General features: G+C 42.8%; 1 protein-coding gene across 1 annotated transcript in view; it reads left to right on the top strand.

Moving 5' to 3' along the window:
• Positions 1–26,790, top strand: part of BMP5 (bone morphogenetic protein 5) — a 171,356-nt gene that overhangs the window by 129,413 nt on the left and 15,153 nt on the right. Inside the window, exons 3-4 of the mRNA XM_083177318.1 lie at positions 1,143–1,291; positions 24,593–24,790. Of these exons, the coding sequence (XP_083033444.1) occupies positions 1,143–1,291; positions 24,593–24,790 (347 nt within the window). The remainder of the gene's footprint in view (positions 1–1,142; positions 1,292–24,592; positions 24,791–26,790) is intronic.

Raw genomic sequence — 26,790 nt, forward strand, 5'->3', positions numbered from 1 at the left:
GTTGTGTTATTACTGTTATACAGTGGGAGCAGCCTCTGGTGTCCTGTTATTATTATTATTATAGATTAGCAGCAGCAAGTAGTGTCCTGCTGTTATTATTATACAGGGGTAGCAGCCTGTAGTGTCCTGTTATTATTATTATTATTATTATTATTAGTAGTAGTATTATTATACAGGGGGAGCACCACACCTCTGATGGAGTAAATGTTTTACGTGTTTTCTTTGTCTGATTGCGGATTGTGATAGTAGCGCCGCCCCTTTCGGAATTATTCTCCTCCCACTAGCATCAATATTTAGGGGGATATTCAATCTTCAGGTCACGGCAGGCGACCCAGTCCCGTTCTCGGTCAGCTCGACCGAGAACACGCAGGCGGGATTCAATGACCCGCCTGCAGCGGGGCGAGAAGGGGGCGTGGCCGCGAGTTGCGGCCGGGAAGTGACGAGCTGCAGCCGGCAGCTCGTCACTTCCCGGCTGTTCTCGGCAGAACGAGCCCGACAGCTAGAGATGTCGGGCTCGTTCTGGCAGGAAACCCTGTTCAATGCTGTCGGGGAAGACAGCATTGAATAGGGCCCGTCGAGCATCTCCCCCACGGGAGATGCTCGACGGAGATTGAATATCCCCCTTAATCTGTCGGGGGTCTCCAGGAATCAATGATGCATGAGGTAGAAACTCTACGCACATCTCTATATAAACAATCTTGTGCATACCCACTTGCCAATCCATCACCCGAAATGTCTGTCAGCAGAACCATTTGAATATGTTAATTTGCTGGTCTGGTCGGCCGGTTACCTGTACATACAGGCAGATATACTTATATAGCTGCATGATATATCTGCATCAGTTGTGCTGCAGGGCCAACCTGATATGTCTGGAAATGACGTAATTTACAGATACACTAGCACTATATCATTCGATGATTGAACGAATGATACATATATTGAAAAGTGTGTACCCAGCGTAACACTGTTAAGCCACATATCCATGTTTTCTCGCATCCACCATGAATACTGTATATGTTGGACTCATCTTGAGTCTTTTTTTCTGATGCATTTTACACCTGAATTTTTGATGTAACATTCAACTCTATTTGATTTCTTCTGGTTATTTATTCTTTCTTTCTTTCAAATACCTTTTATTGTAGGGATGCAGATCTCTTCCTGCTAGACACTCACAGAGTTCCTGCGTATGAAGTTGGCTGGCTAGCGTTTGATATTACTGTAACCAGTAATCACTGGGTAATTAATCCACAGAACAATTTGGGCTTACAACTGTGTGTTGAAACAACCGACGGTAAGTTGCAATTTTAAAAATAACTAAATCTTTCCTAATTTATATAGCATAACGTAAATGATTATTAACTATTGAGCGTTTAGATTTAAAATAAATGTTTAATATGTTTTTCTTTTGTGTAATTTTAAAGTAACACATTCACTAGGTACATTAGAACACTGGGTAAATGCAAGTTATACATTTTTTATATATAAGTTTTTATGAATATAGCAAGCATGCTAGAAGCAATGTTATTTATATAATGGACATAGTATTGATTTTACATTATTATCTCCCTCCACTTTACCTCTCAACAAGCTTTGATTAATCTTACGCTAACATTTAGTACATATATAAAAAATTAGGCTGAAATGCAAAACACTAACCTGTATAAATGTTGTTAATGATATTCCATCCACTCTCTTAAAACACACACCTCCAACACTGGCTGCTGAGCGGTTTGCTACCAAACTTAGAAATAGTGTAAGTAGATAAATAAATAGATGGTAAAACTGACTTAAAGTGAATAGAAATAATGTTATTGTAAGTGGTATACTGGAAGACTTTGCTGTGGGATAGAAATAATGTTAGCAATATAGGTGCAAGTTTATGTGTTTTATTATCCGGACGGAGAACAAAAATCGGCCCTGGCATTTTTACCACACAGGCCCATCTGCTGTGGCTACACAGACCCACCTGGTGGCACACACCATAATGCCCATAACACATGGTGGCACACACCGTTATGCCCATTACACAGTATATACAGCATAACAGCACATATGCCCCCACCAAATATAATACAGCCCAAAGTCCCCCCCCACAGATAATTATATAGCATATAGCCCTTCCACATACTATATAATACAGCACATAGGTCATCCTCACCCATATAATACAGCACATATGTCCCCCCCCCCATAGATAATTATACAGCATATAGCCCTTATACATATAATATAGCACATAGGTCCTCCTCACCCATATAATACAGCACAGATATTTTATGTATCCCCTGTGCACTACATACACCATTAATAAATAAAACAAAGGATAAAGTATTGAAAAAATGGGTAGCCCCCTCATACTCAACTGACAACTCTGACAAACAACCTTTTACCCCCCTGACAGGTCCAACACACACACACACTCCCTACTAGTACAGGTGCTCACCACCTTTTGAGTTTTGGGTAGTGGCTGAACAAAATCGGCCCACAAGACCATTGCCCCTTCTGGCCCTGATAAATGAACTATGTCTTATTAACTAAATGTTTTGTCTTTTGTTATATATTGTGTTTGGGTGGAGCGGGTTATCCACTAACCTCCTGGATAACTTCACATACAGTAACAATGGGATTGAATCTGTTGGGTGTGATATGGCGGTCCGGCAATCCAGAACCCAACGGTCAGTATCCTGACATCGGAATCCTGACTGCCGGTGCTCCAACAAGGGGGCGGGAGCAAAGAAGCCCCTTGCGGGCTCGCTGTGCTCACCATGCTGTGGGCTTGGATCTATTCTCCGTCTATTGTTGTCGTGGACCCCCACAAGGGAAAATAGCCCCTGACTGTTGGGATCCCAACTGTCGGGCATTTAAACAGTGAGGATTCTGATGTCGGAGTACTGACCATAGGAATCCCGACTGTCGGATACTCATCTGGCACCCGAATCTGTCCAGTCCCCTATAACAGTGGTCCTCAACCACAGTCCTCAAGATACACCAACAGTCCAAGTTTTATGGCTATCCAGGCTTAGGCACAGGTGACCTAATTTGTAACCCTAATTTGTAATGTGATTGATTATACTGTCTGTGAATAAGCAGAGATAGCTATAAAACTGGGACTGTTGGTGTGCCTTGAGGACTGCAGCCATAAAATAGAGCTAAATTTAAAGCCTTATTGGAGTTGACTGAGTTTAATTTGAACCTCCTTCTGATGAATACTAAGTTGCATTTTGCAATGTGAAACGTTGGTGTGTTCTTTAAATTATAGTGTGTTCATTGTTCATTATGGGGTCCGCACTTCCGCTGTTCACAAAAGCAAAACGGTCAAGATCGGAGTGTTTCTTTCCTGTTTCTACTTCATTAAAATAGTAACAATTCCTTTCTCCTGATTACAAAAAGCAGGAGAAAAGTACTTAATTCATTTTATAAATAGACATCCATTCATTTAGAAGGTGTGGAAAAATTAGTACAGTTACGTCTGTTCTATGGTACGGGTAATGATTTAGGAGTGAAGGAAAGGACTGATGCAATATCAAATTGTTTATTACACCAATAGCCCATTAAGCAACTTGGGCCATGGTCTCATGGGCATGGTTACATTGGATGTAAAAGTAATTACTGTACTTGTACCCAGTCAAATTAGCACAAGGACTCTACACACAAAGAAACACTCTGGGCCAAATGTAATAGCATGTGAGAATCAGAAAGTGAGAGATTTTGGGAGAGTTTTTTTAAAGCGGCAATCAGTTACATGGTTTTGCTGTGTATATGCTGTGTATATGATTGCCACTTTAAAAAAAAATGGGAAAACTCTCACTTTCTGAAACTCTCACCCTATTTCATTGGGCCCTCTGTCTTTTTCTCCTATATTTCTATCCCTAGTATTTTTCAGGGGCACATCTTGATTGACTGCTACAGTCAACAGAGAGCCCTGTGTTCCTAAGCTGAACAGTACATCTTCTACACTAAATGGAGAGGTAAATATGTCAGCAGGCAGCAATTGTCTCCTGTACAGTTTCTGCCTCCCTGATGGCTAAACGCCCAGTGACATAGCAGAGCACAACCCTCCCTAGCTTTCTTAAATACGGGAGGGATATGTCACAGTGAGATGTGTACATAACACAGAGACATCCCCAACACCTTTGAAAACCTGCTACTTGGCTTTCTAACATGATATTCTCGTATCATATGTACCCTAGCACCACTGGGGAGCTCCTGTCTTCTGCAGAAATTTATATGTCAGTTGTAATTAACAACCGTCACTGCATAGGCAGAGGTCAGAGGAGAAGGAAACAAGGAGCTGCAGAATATAGAGTACACAGCTCCTATGACACAGGAGGTGAGCCTACCATTTTCTATGTCTTCTACTGACTGACAAGTATGGCGACTCAAGTACTATAAATCAGCAGCACTAGTTCCTTAGTCCTCCTAGAGTGTTCCAACAAGGTGACATATAACAGTAGCCAGACAGTACATTTTGTTCCAATGCTCTGCCAGTGAGAGGGGGGAGACATGACAGGCAAACAGGTTTAAAAGAAACACATATCATTGGGAAAAGATAAAAATGAATGAAAACTGGAAAACATCTTACATTGTATATAATTTTATAAAGTGGAGAAAAGAGGGATAGACTGACAGCATCTGGAAGAATAAACAACTAAACAAAAGGTAGAACAGGGCCATTTTAACGGAATTGTGGGCCCTAGGCAAAAGCAATGCACTGGGGTCCCTGCTTAAGCATACCTCCCAATTGTCCCTCTGTCCCAGTTTTTGGGGATGTTCCTGCATCCCGCCTGGGGCCGCCAGTGCCCCGTGATGGGGGTGCAGTTGGGAGTCCCCCCAGTCTGAAGGGAATAGACGCTGTGTGCATGCAGCGATGTGTATAAATCTAGTCAGGTGATAGAGACATGCAGAGACTGCGCATCACACCATTGCTATGGCCTGTACACACAGAGTGACCCATGCTTACTTTCTAAGCGATCTACACAGATCAAATAGGACATAGCCCTAAATAGCGAAATGTGTATGGGCCTATAATAAATCTTTGATTTCTGATGTTTCAATGTGCTCAAACTTTGATTATTGCACACAATTTATAAAAATATTGTATAAACTTATCTTCAGGCTGTGGGGGGTATATAGTTAGCTATGATCATTTTTTGGCCAAAAAAAAACAGCAGATTTTTTGATAGTCATTATTAGGCTGTGTTTATTGGCTAAAAAAGGACACACTATTGTGTGATAACACATGAGATCCTGGATATGTTCCCAATCACATCTGTTATCGCAGCTCTGAGGGTTGCTTATTTTGGATTAAGAGTTTTGGGGGTTAATTGGATAGCCCCTGTTGACAGAATAGGTGTATTTGAAATATAAATTCATTTTGTGAATTGTAAAATTTAAAATCAATTGAATTCAATTTAAAATTACTATAAAACATAAAAAATGCATTCAAATGAAATTACATTTAGGATCTTTTTAAGTATGAATATATAAGCAAAAGCTAGAACAAGATATCATAAATTCAGACTAAGGATTACAGATAGAAAGAAATTATCTAGCAATTTACAGAATTTTTTTTGGAGGGCAATAGTGAAAATAGGGAGTGACGTGGATACAAACATAATCAATGATGTTTTGGCTTTAATTAAGATTATCCAAGCACAGATATTATTAAAGTGGCTGAGTGAACTAATGGTTCGCTCAGCCACTTTAACCAACATGTCCAGATACAGTAGGGTGGTAATTGTAAAGATAAAAGCAAAGTCAAGGGAGGTTTAAAAAAATATATATATGGGTAATACAATAGAATGTTTAAAGGAGGAGGAGTAGGTACCAAAATAGAGGTATAGATTGAAAAGGTGGGCAAGATGTGAGAATGTACCCCGGAAATAGAGGGAACACATTCATACAGTACATACAAATCAACCAATCAATCAAATCACCATTACAACCATGTAATCATGCTATTTTGTAAAAAGTCATCTGTTTTGTTAATTAACATGATGTTTAATACATTTTCTAGTAAATATCAGGAATATTCCCAATAATTGCATATTACTATACATACTGTACTGTATATTTCAGTCATTGATGTTAATTAAAATCAGTTTGAATATAATCTGTATAAAGCAGATTCACCATAAAAAAAGAAATAATGGGGCAGATGTATTAAGCTTTAACAAGAGATAAATGCAAGGGTGATAAAGAGAGATAAACATGCAGCCAATCAGCTCCTGACTGACTTTTTTCAAACACACAATGTAACATGGCAGTTAGCAGGTGATTGGCTGTACGTTTATCTCTCCTTATCACCCTGGCATTTATCTCTTGTTAAGGCTTAATACATCTGCCCCTATGTGTCATATACCTAATTTTTCAGGTAAGACACACTCAACTTTTGGGTCAGAATCATTTTGTACAGTCCTTTGATGGTTATAGGTGCAGGTGCTATTGGGACCTATCTTTTTTCCCAAAAAGCCATGAAGCATTTCCCTGATTTTATTAGTCTCACTTATAGGCTCATTCTTTCTCCTCAGAAAAGACTTCATGCTGTAAGCTAGGACCATCTCTGTGACAGATCCAAATGACTGTTTCCTGTTCTTCCTTATGTTTCAAACCATTTTTTGTCCCTCAACTGTATAAACTCTACAATGTGTCTGTGAATATGTTTTAATCCCAACTAATCTATTATTCAGCCCTGCTACGGTGTCTGATGGTGATGTTTAAATATAATGTAATGTATGGAACTGAATGAAAATAACAATACATGTGCACACTTATATTTGCACATATACTATAAAAAATAATTTGGATCTCACTTTAACCAATGGTAAATGTATTATAACTTTAGCAATCCTATATAATAAAAGTCTAGCACTTCTCCTCATCTCTTTGGGGGGAATTCAAGTGTTTTGGCCACTAGATGACCACTAGATGGCGCCCAGTGGAGCAATTTAAGTTTTGCTTCATTACTCTTATGTTGTTCCCACAATTTTGACGGATGGGTAATTAGTTGTTTATAAAGACACTCCTAACTAGGTATTGCCATCCATGGCCTAATTCAAGGCACTTCCAAATTCCACTATTTTCTGCATCTAAACAAAACTGCTATATTTCGTACTTGCATATTTTCAGTAGCAGGATAACACAGCTAGAAGGATTCCATTCCATGGTTTACTCAAATTGCATACTTAAACTTTGTGACTGAAGAGGTCAGGTCAGAGTCCAGAGGATCTTCACTTTACATAGTTTCCTAATGAGCGGTTGTGCTGCAGAGGAAACAGTAATGGGATTGATAATATACACATAAGAAGTGGGATGTGATAAAGATAATACCATGACATCGTTGAAACATTGTGGTCAATTTCTGATGTCACAAATACCACACCAAATGCATAATATATCTAAAAACCTAGTTTGATTGTTTTTATTGATTTATATTAGTTTTCACAACACAACCTGTAGATGTGAACATATTGTACATACGGCTCACAGTTACTTAACCTTCTCATTAATTGTAGTGTAATGTAATATAGTGAATATTGGTGCAAGTAATGTAATAACTAAGCTCATGGTATATGAAGCAGGTCCCAGGCGGCAAGGTGACAGCAGCAGAACTGTGTCTGGAGGGTCCAGGGAGATTTGCAGGTACTGGCAGCAATAGTGACTCTGGCATGGTCACAAGGCTGACACCACCATCTTGGATGTGGGCAAAAGCTCCATTGGGCCAGCCATGTATGTTCTGCCCCTCTGAGCTGGTCAGCCAATGGCAGTTGCTCCCTAAGGATTTAGGGAGGCTGTCTAGAGCAAACCAGTGTCAGTGCAAAAAGTCTTCCTAGCTTGCTACAGCTGGAGACACCTGGCATACTGCGGCTCACTTCTGGCTTCCTTTCCTGGCAGTCCTTGCCATTCCTGGGATCCTCTCCAGTCCAGACCTGCCAGTGTGTTCAGTCCTGCCTGCCTACCTGCTGGGTGTCACGCCAGTATCCTCCGATTGTCCGCCATCATCTCGCTTGCTGAGCCAATCCGACCCCTGCTCCATTCTCATCAATACTTCACAGCTCCACCATCTCTGCCAATCATCACATTGTTCAGTTTGTCAAGCTCGGACGCCTCAGTACTACCACCATTCAAACCTCTTTACAGTATACAGTCCATCCAACCCCGCAAGTACAATCTTTTCCAGTATTCACCGTTGGTCAAGTTTTCCTCCAGCTCCACAGAAACTTCTTCCTCGTTTATATGCCAAGGAGTGATCCTGAGTTAAGGACTTTTCGTTTAAAGACATTTAGTTTATTCTTGTCCAGCTCAAAGAAGTATTTGAGTACCATTGCTTTCTCGTTATCTCTTAAAGGGACAGTGCCTTGTTTGCGAATTCTATATGAAACCTTCCATAATAAAACCAGCACGATTAAACCTACTTCTACTACTCCCAGAGTGGTTCGTGAGCACCACAGGAACCCTCCAAGTCCTCAGCTTGTGACAGTTATATTGGCATTGTATAGCAGGGAAAAGGGATTGCAATGTGCATACATTCAATGGGTGCTCAAAGGCAGTTATTCAATGCTGTTTGCGAGTGGTGACAGCGAGCAGGGCTTCACTCACTACTCACCCTGACAGCATTCAACACAGTCCCCTCATACGCCAATTCCCCCTCGCTCTGTTTTTTGAGCGAGGGGGAATTGGCGGATGCGGCTCCAGAAGCAGCGAGACCCGCGGCTAAAAACTGCGAGTTTTCTGCAGTAGCCGCGGGTCTCGCTGTTTTGGGGATTTCCCCAGAAGGTTGAATAGAGCGAGCGGCCGGCGCGGGGGTTAAACAGCGAGGATCGCTGGTTTTCAGCAATCCTCGCTGTTTAACCCCCTCGCCGGCCGCTCGCAGCGGCATTGAATACCCCCCGTAGTATACCCATAACAAAAATATACTTAAATTAAAGTGATAGTGTCCATCCAATAGGCGATGAGGTTGCAGGACTATCTGTAAAACCTCCCACAGTATTGATAGACCAGGGAGGCAAAAGAGAGAAACAATCATAGTGCAAATAACTCCTTAACAATTGTGAATTGTGGTATATAATTGTACTTACAATGTGGAATCAAATAAGATCGCATGTATATATATATATATATATATATATATATATATATATATATAACCAACAACACTGGACACTGAGGAGGACACTAGCATCACCAGACCAGGAACTACAATATTTCCTGCTCAGGTCTATAGGCATACTATATGGTCAACTTGTCCTTTTAAGGACACATAGAAAAGGCTATAAGTCTAAATTCCATTGGAGTATATATAAAAAAGAGTGATTAAGACCCACTCCACTCCACTCTTACATCTGGGCTACAGGAAAACACCCCCTGAATGGTCTATAAGTCTATTAGGAAGCGACACAAATAAACAGGGTCACGTCCATTCCGCCATATGTCTCGACTAGATGAAAAGGTGGACCACACTAATTAAGCCAAACATCTAGCACCCTATTACAGGAACAAAGTATATCCCTATATAAGATCTACTCTAATCCAGAGGTACCAGAAAGATCCAAAAAGAAGACACTACTTTAAAAGTCGTCATCCTTTTGAACAGAGATTACTGTTTTAATGTCTGTACCCCTGATGAAGTCTTGTTAAAAGACGAAACGCGTTGGGTTTCATCTGTAAAAACAAAGAGTGTACTCCTATGATAAGAAGAACCTGATTTTAAGCAATTCATGTTTTAATAAACAGCATTTTTATACACTTAAATATATGTATGGTTCTTATGGAATAATATTGTGCGTATGGAAAGACAGAAATAATCATTGTAATACAGGGCGCCTGACACTATTGTGGTAGTATATATATATATATATATATATATATATAGCATACACGATGTGCGGCACTCGTGGCAAAAATAATCACGCAGAGTCAGGATCAGTAATAACGTTTCATTCCTAGTGGAATTTCCTCAGATTACAAAATACAAATGCAATAATCTTACCTTATATCCCCACCCTGTGCACATTGCGCCGCCTTGGCGTCCATCCACGCTGCACGGCATCTCGATGACGTCACCGTGTCAGCGCCCTGCAATCACGCCGGCGCACATCAGTGACATAGTCACGTCAAGATCCTCAAAGCGTCTGGTTGCCAAGGGGACGGATTCCCCTTGGCAACCAGACGCTTTGAGGATCTTGACGTGACTATGTCACTGATGTGCGCCGGCGTGATTGCAGGGCGCTGACACGGTGACGTCATCGAGATGCCGTGCAGCGTGGATGGACGCCAAGGCGGCGCAATGTGCACAGGGTGGGGATATAAGGTAAGATTATTGCATTTGTATTTTGTAATCTGAGGAAATTCCACTAGGAATGAAACGTTATTACTGATCCTGACTCTGCGTGATTATTTTTGCCACGAGTGCCGCACATCGTGTATGCTATCCATTTCCCCTATTCGTGAGGGCACCGGGCGCAGCAACATCCTTAGAGTGAGTGCCGGACCTATTGTACTCTATATATATATATATATATATCCATGGCAAAGCAGCATTCACTTCAATGAGCTAATATGGAATAACCTTAAAAGACACTCTCCCGCATTTGAGGAGAGTAAAAAGATGCAATTGCATCTTTGCCAGTGCAAATAACGCCTTAACACAAAGGATATTTAATAAAAATTGCACTTACAATAGGAATACATAAATAAAAGCGTGACTTAGGGAACTAAGGCAAACCGCAGACAAGATGGTGTTTTCAGTGTTGGTAGTCCTCTCACCAAAACAACCCGTCAGCCAAAGGAAGTCCCTGTGTCCTGGATTGCATAACGCGTTTCGGAGTGGAAAACTCCTTTTTCAAATGCATCTTTTCACAATCTTTTCACAAATGTATAGCAGGGGGCAGAGCCAAAATGAAACAATCAGGCCATTACGCCATGCACATCTGCCCACCCATATGGGCCACATAAGAGGAGGTGGCGAAGTCAGTAAGTATGAAACACCCAAACACACACACACACCCTGAATCATGTGATACATCTATGTGAAACAACCAGCTCTATATAGCCATATCAAACAGAATATAAGACAACATAGCAATATTGAACTCTAACGTTACAAGGCATTTAGGAAATGTGCTTGAGAATTCATGATGTTTTCCGTACGCCATTAAAATTATATTGCCAAAAATGTCTGGCAATATGTTGTCAAGTGGGCCCTTTGCTAATTGCAAACATTCGTTTTGGCAGCAGCCATTATTTCATAGTTGTCCCTTAACACAAAAATAGTTAAAGGTGTTGTTCTTGGGACCTTCCTCAAAAATTGGCTTGTAGCCCTTGTGCTCCTCATGGTTTCTATTTAGGAGTTGTCATCACCACCTTTAGTTTTAGAACTTGGCAATCATACACTCTATAAAAGAAAAACATCTGGGTCTTCTATGTCTTTAGGCTAATAAAGGGATCTCACATTGTGACTTGCATTCTGATTCATTGAACTATAGAATTGAAGCAAAACAAGTGATCATTTACAGACCTTGACTTAAAGATTCACTGTAGCAATAAACTATTGAAGTCATCATTACCATCAGTGATCGATGGTTAGCATTCTGCAGCACAATGTGGGGTCCTTTTGCAAACAGGACGCTATTGGACAGGAGTTTTTATGTTCTCCCCATGCTCGCTCTGGTTTCCTCCAACTGTTTAGAAACCTACTGTTAGGTTAATTTGCTTCTAAATAATGTAATAGAACTGTGCATATTTGTGTTCTATAGACTTTAGGTTGTAAAAAATAAGAGATTGATGTAAACAATTAAACATTCCTTATAATTTGCTGTGTCCAATGTTAGCGCTATATAGAGGATAATAATAATAATAATACTACTAATAATAATAATAATAATTGGTACTGTGACTATCTCTATTTTATCGCATACAACTATTGCTGAGTAGCATTATTTAATACAAATTTTTGCTGCTAATCTGTAATTTTGTAGCACACTCAGGCATCATTTCCAGCACTACTTACTCCAGACGGACACTGGGGGTTATTCAGATCTGTTCACTGGGCTGCAAATTTGCAGGATGGGTGAAAATCAAATGACTGCAAGGCAATCAAGCAATAATATCCAGCGTCTTTTTTTAATCGGGCTAAAGCACGATTGCTCAGCACACATCACGATACACTCCCCGAAAATCTGTGCAGAACGGGGCTTTGACTATTGTTTTTGGACAAATCAAGTGCAAGCACTGTCTTTCCCTGAAGGTGAAGATGAGTCGTGGGACCGGACTGGAAAATGCAATTATGTAATTTATTGCAGAGCACACCCCCATTATATTGCTGCTTCGAAAATGTTGGAAGCAGCAATATAATGGCTGGAGGGCTGGAGGGCTGGAGGATTCGCTGCCAGCCCTCCCTCTCTCCCTATTCAATGCATCAGGGGCTCGATGCTCCTGACCTTCTCCCCCCCTCACAGCAGCAGGGGGGAGAAGGAGGGCTGGTGGGGACACAGGCAGCAGAAGCTGCCACCCCAAGGAGACTGGGCAGGCAGAGAGGTGGAGGAAGCACTGCGCTGGTCCCGCTCGTGCATATGTAATGAGCGGGACCCAGTACAGTGAATATTAATGAGCGGCTCCCCACCCCCCTGCTGACATCATGTAAAAAAATAAAAATAAAATTCAATATATATTCATGTGCTGCAAGTACATGAATCCAAATAATAATAATCAAATAATAAAATGAATGATTTTTTGACACCAAAAAATAAATAAAAGAAAACCTTTATTTTAAAAGAACACATTCCAGTTCACCATAAAAAGATGTTGAATGCAAAACGGTGAAACATGGCGAAAATCACGGTGAAAGCAGTTCTCCGTCCTAGCACTCTCGGCAAATTACAGTAAAAACCCCATTGAAATACACCAGCGAATTGCAGCGAGCATGAAATGAACAGTGAACATTGAATAGGGTGAATCAGATTTTCAGTGAAAAAGATTCACCGCAGGAAGTGAAAACAGTCAGATTCGCAAAAAAAACCCCGGTGAATCCAGAGCATTACCCTAGCCCTCCCTGCTATTTCCTAATCCTTATCCCTGTATCCCTGTACACCCCGCCCAGCCTGCAGCCTAACCCTCCTTCTCAGTGCAAAACCCTACCCCCCCCCTTCCATAGCCTAAACTTAACCCCCCCCCCGCACATTCCCGGCCTAAGACTAACTTGCCCCATATACCGACATTCGGCTTCCCGGCAGCCGGGATTCCCGTGGGGATTCCCGAACCAGCATCCTCATTGGTGTTGGGATTCAGGTGCCAGTCTCCTGCCGGTAGTAAATATGATGGCTTTGGTATTGTGTATAGCAGCATGGTGGAATAGAAACTGCTCTGTCAGTGTTACTTCAGGACAGATTTTTTGGCACTTGCTTCAGAAAGATTCATATATATTATATATTCAACCATTACCTTCCCACTGCCTGAAATTACATTTGGAAGAACATATACAATACTATTAAATGTTATATTTGTAATTGCACTTGTTTTTTCTGAGGTATCATAAGCCATGCTGTATTGATTTCAATAATTATTAAAACCGTTTCATCTACGATGACAGAATGCAGTTATTTAACTCTTACTGCTCTCAGGTTGATCTTGCTGCGCCCCGTGTCATCAGATACATCTTAAACCAATTTAAAGTGCAAAACACCTGAAGAAACAAGTTGTATGAGTGTTTATGTATTGAAGTGGGTCAGTTCAAGGTATGGTATTTGGCTAGAACTCTTAATTTCTCTTTTTACAGCAATAAGGCTGCCAGAAAGAGGAAGTCTGAGCTGAATTAATACATTTGTTACAGTGGAAGCAGAATGAAAACGGCTTTAACCACAAATCAAGCTGCCTCTTTCATTTATGCCCATGATAGGCCTTTTCTAAGAAGTATAAACTCTGGCTTGGAGCCACTCGAAGTTTTTATTTTAAAGGAAAACCTGGATGGTTATTTGTTTAAGGCTTACATCTATGATTACTTGTGAGTTCTTTCTCTACTAGGATTTTGTTTAATATTGTTTCACATTTGGGATGCAGATGCCCTACTAATAGAGCTTGTAGCTATTTTCCATTGCTTTGCAACAGTGATACTTATCTGAAATATTGAACACATTTTTTCAATATGTTTTGAAACAACCTTTGAGGACTGATATTGTCCAGATCGGAACATAGCTTTCTCTAAGTACATTGGGTTTTAAAGGGACCTCTGTGTCCCACTCCTTTCGCAAACAGCTGCACAGCTTCACGTGACAGTGTCTGCTTTTCATGTGGACATGCAACGTTATTTGAGATGCCAAAAAAGAGCAGGTTTATTTGTAAAAACTGTCCCTGATGCAGTTTAAGTGACTTGTTATATTTTTCTTTGTTCCAGAGAGAGAGGTAAAAGTGTAATATACCAATGTATATGTATATATCAATGCAAACTTAAAACTAAACTACTTTAGTTTCCTGAAAACAGATTACTTGTGAAATCAATGTAACACAATCATGTTGCTGTTGTTTTTTCCCAACATTTGGCTTATTTCTTTATTATAATTACTATACTATAATTCAGTGTTTTTCAACCACCGTGCCGTGGCACACTAGTGTGCCTTGAGCTGTTCTTCAGTGTGCCCTAGATCTAGAGATGCCCAAACCAGTTTACAGCCACCACCAGGTCACATGTTATTTACTGGTCTCTTCTTTTCATGTAGAGGGCCACTGTATTCTATTTTGTTACCTGTGGGGGCTAGTGTTATTGTTTTTTATACGGGGGCCAATAGGTTTGTTTTTTTCCTGTGCGGGCCAATGTGTTTTGCCCTGTGAGGATCTCATGGTGTGCCTTGCCAATTTTGAAGTCTTATTTAATGTGCCGCAAGGTTAAAAGGTTGAAAATCACTGCTATAATTATTTACGTTATTTGCAAATAAAACACCTAATTCATACGTGACCGCTAATTAGAGAATTCACAAATTGAGCAATTATCGAATGATTGCACATGCATTCCTATCACATCAGGGGCGTAACTAGAAAGATGTGGGCCCCATAGCAAAATCTTGGATGGGGGCCCCCCATTGTCACTACAATGCACATGGGGGGGGGCACCACAAGAAAGAGTGAGAGTGTAAGAGAAAAAGGGTGTCGGGAGAGAAACATTGCCAGGTAGAGTTGGGGAGAAAGACTGTCTGAGAGGGTGACGGGAAGAGCCAGGGCTAGAGAGAGAGAGAGAGCACAGGTAAGAGAGAGGGGTTGGAGACTCTGAGAGAGAGATGGAGGAAAGAGAGAGGGAGGAAGCCTGGGAAAAGAAGTGGGGAGGAGAGAGGAGAAAGATTAGGGGCAGAAAGACAGGTGGAGTGAGAGATTGGGCTGAGAGAAAGATGTGCAGGAGGAAAGAGAGCATGGAAGAAAGAGGGGGAGAGAGAGCACAGTAGAGAGAGCATATAGATGGCACTGTGTACCTGCTACTTTACCCCCATTACTTACAGGTTCTGCTGTGTACCTTTTAATTACCACCCCCCATACCCAGTAAAGGTGCTGCTGTGTACCCTCCCAGGACAGTTGACACTACCTCTGGCAGCATGGTGTGTGTCGGGGCTCCACAGCACACCGACTGATCTCCGCCGCACTGCACCGGGTCTCTGCATCATGAGCCGGAAGCTGCACAAGCGGTCTCCCGAGCAGAGGGGTAGCAAGGGCGGTGCTGGCAGAGCACACACTCCGGGCGCAGGAAGATAGCATGGCGCCGGAGCTGTGCCTGTGCCGGCACTGCCAGCTCGCCCGCCCGCTACCTGCCAGCCCCCCCCTGTCAGTGTGTGTGTCTATGTGCGCACCGCCCGCCCGCTCACGGCTCCCCCGCTGTGTCCAGGAGAGAGACGCGCTGTGCTGCTATGCAATATTCATATCTCCCGCTGGCTGGACCACTAGCCAATGGGCGCTTGCGGTCCAGCAGCCAATCAACTGGTGGCTGCTGGACCGCGAGCGCCTATTGGCTAGTGGTCCAGCGGGAGATATGAATATTGCATAGCAGCACAGCGCGTCTCTCTCCCGGACACATCGGGGGAGCCATGAGCGGCGGGCAGTGCGCACATGGACACACACACTGACAGGGGGAGAGGTCAGTGTACAGCTGCATCGGCTGTCAGTGTGTCAGCACAGGGGGAGGGAGGGAGGGGGGGTGCATAACCATCGTGCACTCCCACCCTCCTGCAGCCACCCACCCTCCTGCAGCCACCCTCCTGCAGCCAGGCACCCACCCACCTGCAGCCACCCTCCTGCAGCCAGGCACCCACCCACCTGCAGCCACCCTCCTGCAGCCAGGCACCCACCCTCCTGCAGCCAGCCACCCTCCCACCCTCCTGCAGCCACCCTCCCACCCTACTGCAGCCACCCACCCACCCTCCTGCAGCCACCCACCCACCTGCAGCCACCCTCCCACCCTCCTGCAGCCACCCACCCACCCTACTGCAGCTACCCACCCACCCTACTTCAGCCACCCTCCCACCCTACTGCACCCACCCTGCTCCACACTACTGCAATCCACCCTGCTGCACTCTCCCTCCCTGCTGCACACTACTGCTCCCACCCTCCCTCCCTGCTGCACACTACTGCTCCCACCCTCCCTCCCTGCTGCACACTACTGCTCCCACCCTCCCTCCCTGCTGCACACTACTGCTCCCACCCTCCTTCGGTGCTGCACACTACTGCTCCCTCCCTGCTACACACTACTGGCGGTGCATTGAATTGAAAATAGCGTCGGGGAGCCAGGAGTGGGCCACTACACAGTTCTGTTCCCCTTGGCAACGAGCAAATTCAGTCCCCCTTGGCATCGAGCATGAAGCCCCTTGTCAACAAGCATGAAGCCCCTTGGCATCGAGCATGAAGTCCCTGGCATTGAGCATGTAGGTAAGTGGCACTTATGTGTCAAATGTGTATGGTGTGTTATATAGTATGTCATGGGCAATGCGGTGTGTTATATAGTATGTCATGGGCATTGCGGAGTGTTAAATAGTATGTCATGGGCATTGCGGTGTGTTATATAGTATGTCATGGGCATTGCAGAGTGTTATATAGTATGTCATGGGCATTGCAGAGTGTCATATAGTATGTCATGGGCATTGCGGTGTGTTATATAGAATGTCATGGGCATTGCGGAGCGTTATATAGTATGTTATGGGCATTGCCGAGTGTTATATAGTATGTCATGGGCATTGCAGAGTGTTATATAGTATGTCATGGGCATTGCGAAGTGTATTATAGTATGTTATGGGCATTGCCGAGTGTTATATAGTATGTCATGGGCATTGCAGAGTGTTATATAGTATGTCATGGGCATCATGTGTGGGCTTATGTGTAATTGGAATTACAAAGTTCACTACTTCACGGTGTGTAGTATAATGTTGGTCTGTGCCCACTTTTCACTGCGCAGGAGCCTCACCTACTACAAATTGAGGGGGGAGGTGGGGCGCGAAACATGCCCTTGCTCCGGGCGCCGTGGCACCTAGCTACACCACTGCTCCCGAGTCCTCACCACCACACCTGGTCTACATATCACACATCAGGGCCGGAAACTACACAGGAGCTGGGTCTCCAGAGTCCGCACCACTGCACCGGTCTCCACACCGCACATCAGCACCGGAAAATGTGCACAGGTGCTTTTGAAGGATGCGCTGGTGCTGGTCACTAGAAAGTGATGTTGAGCACCAGGACAGAGGCAGGACTAGCTGGAGTCTGGACTACCACTTCGCTTCTACAGTGCTGTGATATCCCTGGGACACGGGACAGCAGCACTGTCAGCCTGCCACTGCCCACAATGTTATTTCAAAAATTAAAAGGGTGCAGGGGATTGTTAGCTTGGCCCCAGGCCACCCCAGCTGCCGGGCCCCAGGGGCGGATTTAGGGATGAGGGCGCCCCTAGGCACAACAATAATGTTTACTAAGTAGGACAGTTTATAGGGGCAGTATCTGCATGTCCTATCCATTTACACTCTATTTAAGATGGAATATAGTACAGTACAGTGGATATTTTGCAGTTATTGGTACATTTTGGGCTGACCGTACTATCACAGGAATCCAAGTGCCGCCCCCAAACATGTGCCGCCCCTAGGCCGGTGCCTCACGTGCCTAATGGGAAATTCGGCTCTGCCGGGCCCCATAGCGACTGCATCCCCTGCACCCTCTATTGTTATGCCACTGTATCGCATCCTGCATGCATGTCTGATTTTAGGGACAGTAAATGTTTATGGATCAAAAATGGGTACTTATGTAGTATCTGGGCTGCCGATTTCTAAATCGGGTCGGATCGGGAGATCGCATCGCATCGCATGCGACCATGCGATTCGATGCGATGCGATGCGATGCGATGACCCGATTTTTCCATAGGAATCAATGTTAAAATGGACTGAGTCCATTTTAACATGGAATTCAATGGGAAAAATGGGTCCTTTTCATACCCCTACTATCCAAGTGGGCATGGAGTTGGATATAAACCTGTGGCGAGCGTAGCGAGCCACCGAGCCCGAAGCGTGGCGAGCGAAGCGAGCCCCGCGAGGGGACGAATACCGTCCCCTCGCGGGGCTCGCTTCGCTCGCCACGCTTCGGGCTCGGTGGCTCGCTACGCTCGCCACAGGTTTATATCCAACTCCATGCCCACTTGGATAGTAGGGGTATGAAAAGGACCCATTTTTCCATAGGAATCATTTTAACATTGATTCCTATGGAAAAATCGGGTCATCGCATCCGATATCGGATGCGATGCGATGCGATGCGATGCGATATCGCATCGCATCGCATCTGATTGTATGCCTTAACTTAAGGCATACAATCAAAAAATCGGCAGCCCAGATACTACATAAGTACCCAAAAATGTAATGCAGTTTGAATGACAGGAAGCTGGTAAACAACAATTTTCTGTGTGTGTCTGAAAAAATTGATTCGTGTACAGACGATTTTGAGGAGGGTCTTTGACATCGGTGATGACCTACCACGCTGTCTCAGTCGCAGATTAGTTGCAGCCTCAAGGTGCCCATACACGGTGCAACAGCACCATGCAATGCGATGCGGGTGCACCCTCCCGCTGGCATCGCATCGCTCAGTACAAAAAGTATGTGCTGCACATACTTTTTGTACTGTCCGCGGATCGCATCACATGCAAATTGCATGTGTTGCAATGCGATCCAGCCCTCAACGGGTGCGATCATCGCACTGTGTATGAGCACCTTTACATTTGCACATAAATTAAAATCCTTGGTTTGTGAAGTGCGTATGTATTTTGCAAGGGGTGGTTAGTCTTTCTGTCTGTCAGTGGCTTCCTCCTTGCAGTTCACTGCAAATTCTCACATCAGCAGTAGAAACATTGCATATTATTAAACAGATCACATTGAAAATACTCTGCATTGAGCATTAGATATCTGCATTAAATATCCAAGACAATCTATTGGGAAGTACCTTAAGTGCCTATTTAGGGAGTCCTACCAAGCGACTGCACGTGCACAGCATTTGCATTGTGCATGTACACACGCAACTTACAAATAATTGTGCATACATATTCCGCTTCAATGCAATCACTTTTTGTTGGACAGGAAGACACCATTTAAAGGGAGGAAACATGGCATGTCATGATATTTTTTTGAGTGTGTTTCTGACGTGCATGATGACAACTTCTAGCCTTTTGCTGTACAGAATTGTGAAATCCATTGACTGGCGCAGATGAAAAATTTGTATTCTTGAAGGTTTCAGTTTTTGCGAATGGATGTGCGTTTTTTTAATGGACATTTTTTCTTTCTTTCTGGTTGGCAATTATTTGATGACAGCAACAGCTTTTTCTCAAGTTAGTTCTTAGGTCCTAAGATCCATAGAGTGTAGGTGTGGAAATTCTACCTCTATCAACTTCTTGTGGATTTTGGGTACTGAAAAAAAATGGCTACCTTAGTGATTGCAAATCAAAATTGCTTAGTTCCCACATACTCTGGACATATACTACTCAATATAGGTCAAGAAAACATCTCCAAACATCCACCAACAGTGGTACGCTGCCCCCACCGCCCACTGTAACTGCTCGAGTGACCCGCCGTCTGGACTTCCGGCAACTTCCGGGTATCGGCGTAGACGGAACATCAGTGCAGCGGCTGCCACGTATGCGTGGTTCAGCCAGTTCTCCCGCTGAAGGACTCTCTTCCAACAGTGACTCCACTTTGCCAAACAACCTGAGCAAGTTGCATCTCTCACCATCTCGGAAGATACAGTACAGAGTTTACATAGGGTTAGATAGGGGCAGTCACCGCACTGAGCAAACTATTCTGAAAAACACCTCTTCCCCAAAAGGGTGTAAACATTATTTTAACCAAATTCTTTATTACAGGTATCACTCGACATTCATATGGCACCATTTTTTATCTTGTTAATATATGACACGTATACAATATCACTAGTGCTCTTTTTCTTGACCTATATTAACCTCCATTATAAGAGCAGCTGAATTGGGTTAGCGCACCATACAAACCTTACAATATACTACTCAATGAAAGTTTATTCTTTATACAGTATAAGTGTGCTCTTAATGTGTCAAGAACTCTCCTGACTGCCTCTTACATGCTGCATAGGGGTATATTTAATGCCATGGGCATTGTCAGTATTCAACTCACCCCTCTTACGCCAATCCCCCCTCGCTCGTTTTTTTGAGTGAGGGGGAATCGGCGTATGCGGCTGCAGAAGCAGCGAGACTCGCTGCTAAATACAGCGGGTTCGCTGCTTTAGCCGCGGGTCTCGCTGTTTGGGGGAATCCTCGACGTCCTGTGACAGCGAGGATTCCCTTGAAACAATGAATAGGGCAAGCGGCCGGTGAGGGGGTTAAACAGCGAGGATTGCTGGTTTTCTTCGATCCTCACTGTTTAACCCCCTCGCCGGCCGTGGTGAGCGGCATTGAATACTACCCATAGTCGGAGAAGTGCGGAACAGAGATTTTTAGTTGAGTGGTGAGCCTTATGCCCCATTTAGAAGCTGTCACCATAGAGCACCACCTAAGAGCACACTCATGTTTATGTAGAACTCTTTCTCTAAAAGCATTTAACAGGGCCCGATTCAGCTTTGATACAAAGCAAAAAAGCACGCACATGGGCAAAAATATATTGCACTGCATGTGGGTAACATGTGCAGAGAGAGTTCAATTTGTCAGGGGTGTTTAAACTGACATCTGTGAAAGGATAAAAGAACATTAGAAATCATAAATACATCTAGCTATAATTTGGCACCTTGGAAAAGCCATGTTGCCTTGTAGAGGGATCAATGCCAATTTCTCTGCTCTACATCACTGTCGTGTACAGTTTGTATAGTATGTGTATGCACAATGGGCCCGATTCACACCTGATCGCTGCAGTGGGAATTTGCAAAGTGGATGATTATGGATATACTGTGCATGTGTCTGGGCCACATTCAGGCCTGCCATCAGTAATTTTGGGGCCTGGGACTCATTTCCAGTCTGGGCCTTCCCTTCCCCTCCTCACTTGACTTACCGTAACCCGGCTCCTGCTCCCCGATCTCCTCTTCCGCAGAGCTGCAGCCTGGAGGTCCCGGGGCTCAGGCTTCTTCAATTCAGGATGCCAGCGGGCAATTAAAATGCAGCACCGGCTAGTGAGCCATTGCCAGTATGTGAACTCTGATTGGCTTAAAAGCGGGTGCAGGATTTTAATTGGCCGCTGGTGTCCTAGGTTGAATAAGCCTGCGCTCCGGGTCCCGCTTTGTTCAGTGCAGCGGAGGCTGACAAGGGGGGGGGGGAGAGTTTGCGGTGGGCAAAATTAGCTGCCCGGGCCCTTCCAGAGGCAGGGCCCTGGGACTGCTGTACCCACAGCACCCCTCTATTGGCGGCCCTGGCCACAATGCATGCACGCAATGCCACCCAGTGAATATAGCCTGCTGCTTTTTTTCTTTGCTTGCCACTCGCAAGTTGATTGACAGTAAGCCGGTCTCTGAGGGTGGAAACCGGCCGTTTAATGGGTGTGCTAAAAAATGCAGTTGTGCTAGAATAAGTGCAGGCATGCCTATGGAAAATTGCAGACATAACCAAGCATTTTAGGGGAGGGTGCGTGATGCCAGCTCCAGCCTCAATTAGGCTGATTTAATCACAGCCGCCATGTAAGTCCCAGGCTACTCAGTGCTTGTGATCAGCGCTGACCATTGGAGAAAGCATTTCATGGTAAGCCACTTACGTATGAATTTGGACATAATCACTCGGTTACAATTAAAATGGCAACCATGCATACTGTATCTCACAGCAAGTACATTAGGTGAGATCTCACACTAACGGGGCAGTGTTTACCTGATTATACATAGCAGTGATCATGTCTGAATCAGTCCCAATGTCGCTGATGATGTGCGCTCCTGCATGTCATCATCCACATCCTCCATCATCTGTACATGCAGACCACCCCTGCAGTCGCCCATCACAGCCAGCATCAGTAAGTGTGTATGAACTTGCTTAAGCTGGCACCAGGTCCTGTTGCGCAAGATGTTGTTGTGTGACACATGTGGTTCAGTGTTCACCCAGCTCTTTTTATCTGTCAGCAAAATTATGAAAATTTGGGCTGAGAGCTTGCCGCGAGGAGTACAAGATGTTGTGCCGTTGCCAGCGTTTACAGCAAATATATTGCATTTCAAGCAATTCACCCCCTTTGTAATTGTATTGACTCCTATAAGTGATAAAGAGCTACAGATGATATAGCACAATACTATTACCTGAGTCTTTTCATCAAAAGTACTGCATTGAAGAAGAATCGCTGTGACACACAGCCACTCATTTCTTTCACCATCTTGAAAAATAGTGATAGCAAAGGAAAGTGAGGCAATAACTGATTTTAGTTTCCTCTTTTTTTATTGCCCCCAGTACCTGCTGCCTGACAACCCATCCTCATTTATGCCTATATTGTAATTGTTTCGGTCCCCCGCGCGTTGGCACAGCGGATCGATGTTTTGCATCTGCACATGTGTAGGTGCATTTCGGCGCATGTGCAGACGCAATATGTGAGTGGGCATGGCAAATTACATGTTTGTAGTCCCGCTCGCACCTAGCAGTGGGGACGGGGGGCACAGCCCATGGAAAGGGCATTCCCATAAAAAAACGCTAGGATTCCCCATTGTGATCGCCGGGAGATACGGCTGTGAGGGGCGGGCAGCTGACATCAGCAGATGTCTGCTGCCCTACTGCTTCCTGCACAGGGCGCTGAAAGATTGGAGATACCAAAGAGGTGTCTCTGATCTGCGAGCGCTGGAGAAATCATTCAATTTGTCGCCGATCATCGAATGATTTTTCCCCGGCGGTGAATGGGTGATTATGCAAATCATCCATTCGCAGCCATGGGGGTATCCAAGGGGATCGCGGCATGCAAGGGGGGGGGGGGGGGCGACACTGCGGGCAGCGTTTGATCCACACGCAACGCTGCAAATTTCTCTTAGAATTCTTATAATGTAATCATGCATTGTACAATGTAACCTCTCACAAGCAGGGCCCTCTCCCCACATATTCTTTTCTTACAATAATAAGTGCTTTAGTGTTCTCTCAATGAAACTATCTTTATTTACCATGTACTTGTCCTATATTACTGTCATCTGTTATTTTCTTGTTATTTGCTCATTTATGTATTGTTAGGCGCTGCAGAGAACCCTTGGGTCACTAAATAAATAAATGATAATAATATTAAAAATTGTGAAAGCGTGAGATTTTTTTCCCAAATACCCATTTTGCCCCTATTACATAATTTATTTACTGATCTAAAAACACTTAAACTTTACTTATAATAAAATAATTTCACAAACATTGTGATTTAAACAATTAAAACATGGGTGTAAACCTGAGATGGGGCTACAAATGATATTAGTGCTAACACAAACTCTGAACAATGACCTACAGTACATTCTAATTCAATAAAGTGCAATAAATTCCTTAGGTGTCCTTCGCCATTCATTCAACAGGCTTTTTATTTCATCAAAATACACTGCATGAAGGGCATTGACATCCTAAGAGTTTATTATCTGTAATGTCTCTGTAGTCAAAATGTTGAAACAGTCCAGTTCCTTATAAATCTGGTCACGATCACACTCAGTAGAATTTAATGTGTTTTGCATTTAAGTGTGTAGAATAAAATAGTAACATCACTTATATGTTCATATTTCATACGTAAACACATGGAATAATTTATCAATGTAATCTATTAAAGTCTATTTTAAGATCAAGCTGTTAATGAATAAAATTCCAATTAGTGCAAATTTATCCTTACATCCCATTAAACATAATTCTCTTACATGCTTGATGTCAGGATGTAATGAGGAGGGTTTTTTTCTTTTACATATAATTAAACAAAATTTATACAAAGATAAATGTGTTTACATATGTATATATGTGCTGCTTTGTGGCTTAATGCAACATATTTTAGAATTAACAAAACCAGCTGTGAAAGTATAAAGTGGAATAAAAGTTAAAGAGTAGTAAAACATACAAGGCTGTAAAGACATATTGGTGACAATTGTAGGTGTAATAAATTTCACATATTGCTGCATTGAAATAATTGATACAGTAGTTGACAGTATTATTTATGTTCTCTTTATCTTGTAGGTAGGAGTGTCAATGTTAAGTCAGTGGGTCTTGTTGGGAGACACGGACCTCAATCAAAACAGCCTTTTCTAGTTGCCTTTTTTAAAGCTAGTGAATTACTGCTCCGCTCGGTTAGAGCTGCAAATACAAAAAGGAAAAAGCAAGACAAAAACAAATCTACAGCGCAACATGATGCATCAAAGATTCCCAGTATTACCGGTAAGTTTATCAAGTGCCATTCCAAATACATATTTGTTACAAGTAACAGCTTTATAAGCTAGCTTTGTCAGCTTTTTGTGTCTTCTTATATGATGCTCATGTCTTTGTTATAATATTTTGGATGTTATGTATAGTTACAGGTAGTTCTACCACACCTAAATAATGCTGTGGTTAATTAAATGGGTGCTAACTCCAAAAAAGGATACAAAGTACCATACCCAAGCTTGGATTACCAGCAATACTTATCCACCCTCTGTTGGGCATCTGGCCTCCCAACTCATGCACAAAAAGTAGATATCTAAATCCCATGCTTAGCAAATCAGTTTGGAATACAGACCAGAGCAACAAGAGTGGAGGGAGCAGACCAGCCTCTTAGAGGGCTGCCGAATAGGCAAAGTTACCATGAAAGATCATGCGACTACAACACTTTTTAGCAGACTGGGAGTGTTCATGTCCCCCAAAAGTTCACCCTAGTTATGGGCCCTAATAGATATCTCAATGAACCCAATCACATGTGGTGGTGGAGTTTTGTCTGGGCATTCTTCTCTCACTTGTGCATTTAACTTGATGTACGGGAGGGAAATGGCAGCCTTAGTTAGTCAAGAGGTGGAAGTAGTACCCTAAGTATTCCAAAAACCAAATGGATATCTGTGCAACTGCAATATATAATTTGTGTTTGCAATGCTGATGTATGTGGTTTGATATGTTCTACTCTAAAGAGAAAAGTCTGCCAACGGTCTGGGGTATGCAGATTGGTACACAGGAATGGACCAATAGTTCACAAAGGTTCATTGTACAGTAAAGGAGAGATGGACGAGCACTTTTCTACCTGTAAGGAAGGGTAACTCTCATAATCGTGTAGTAAAATAGTAAATCTAAACTATAATATAGACCGTGGATCTAATTCTGAGGAAGATGCTTCATCTTGTGCTGAAGTCACTTTTTTTGTATTAATACTAATGTTGCATCCAATTTTACAACATAAACATTTTGAATCAAGCGCTTTTTAAATGCACAAAGGAATTTTTTATTTACCAAATAATCAAGATACAAATCAGTGGCATGCAACAGAAATGTAGGAAAAAAAATTGCAAAAAAAGGCAAACAAAAAGGAAATAATTATCCTAATGGATAAATAAAAGAAGGACAGATAGTCAATATTAAAGTTCTGGAAAGAGTGAAAGAATGGGTAACAAAAAAGCCCCAAATTTCTGCAATATTTTGCTGAACTACTGTTCACTTCCTCAGGCTTCTGCTAATATATTTTTTCCTGAGGAAGTGGACAGCAGTTTGAGGGTGGTTTTTTGAATGAGGAGGTTTGTTATGAAATGAGGTGTAATATTTGATAAGAAGGAAGAATGGTACTCTAGAATGTGTTTTAGCCCAAGTGAGTTAAGATAAATAGTGAAAAGTAATTTATGATGCCAAGATAAATAGTGAAAAATAATTTATGATGCCAAGATAAATACAGTTACCAGCTAACTCCTCTGGTGAAACTGGATACTGTCTGAGAAGCGCATCAGAAAAAGAGCATTTACAGTACATGTACTATTACCATATAGCTGTGTATGGTGCAGTAAGCCACAGACTTTGTGAAATTTCTGCTTTAAATATCCGCTTCCGCATTTTGTGTGCTTGTTCAGGATTGTGGCTTTTAAGAAAAGTCCTATACCACCTAAGTTCTCGCTGCAGGGAGTAATAGATACTTCTGGATAATACCAAGTTTAAAAATTCGCTGTAACCTCAGTACAAGCTATATGCTATAAAATGTATGTGAATAGAGTCTTTAATTACCGTCCATTTGGCTACAGTGACTGTATACAGATATAAGTAAGATAGAGATCATTTAATTCACTTGAATTTACACTTAGCGTTCTTAGATTACATTTCCTCAGCAATTTCTACATTTTTACATTGTTCTTGCAATTGTTTATGTATCATGTGTACTATCATTTTAATTAGAAGCAGTGAAATGTTTTTATAGTTTCTACATTTTTTTT

This window comes from Crinia signifera, chromosome 3, assembly GCF_055691185.1.
Source record: "Crinia signifera chromosome 3, ASM5569118v1, whole genome shotgun sequence".
Classification (NCBI taxonomy): domain Eukaryota; kingdom Metazoa; phylum Chordata; class Amphibia; order Anura; family Myobatrachidae; genus Crinia; species Crinia signifera.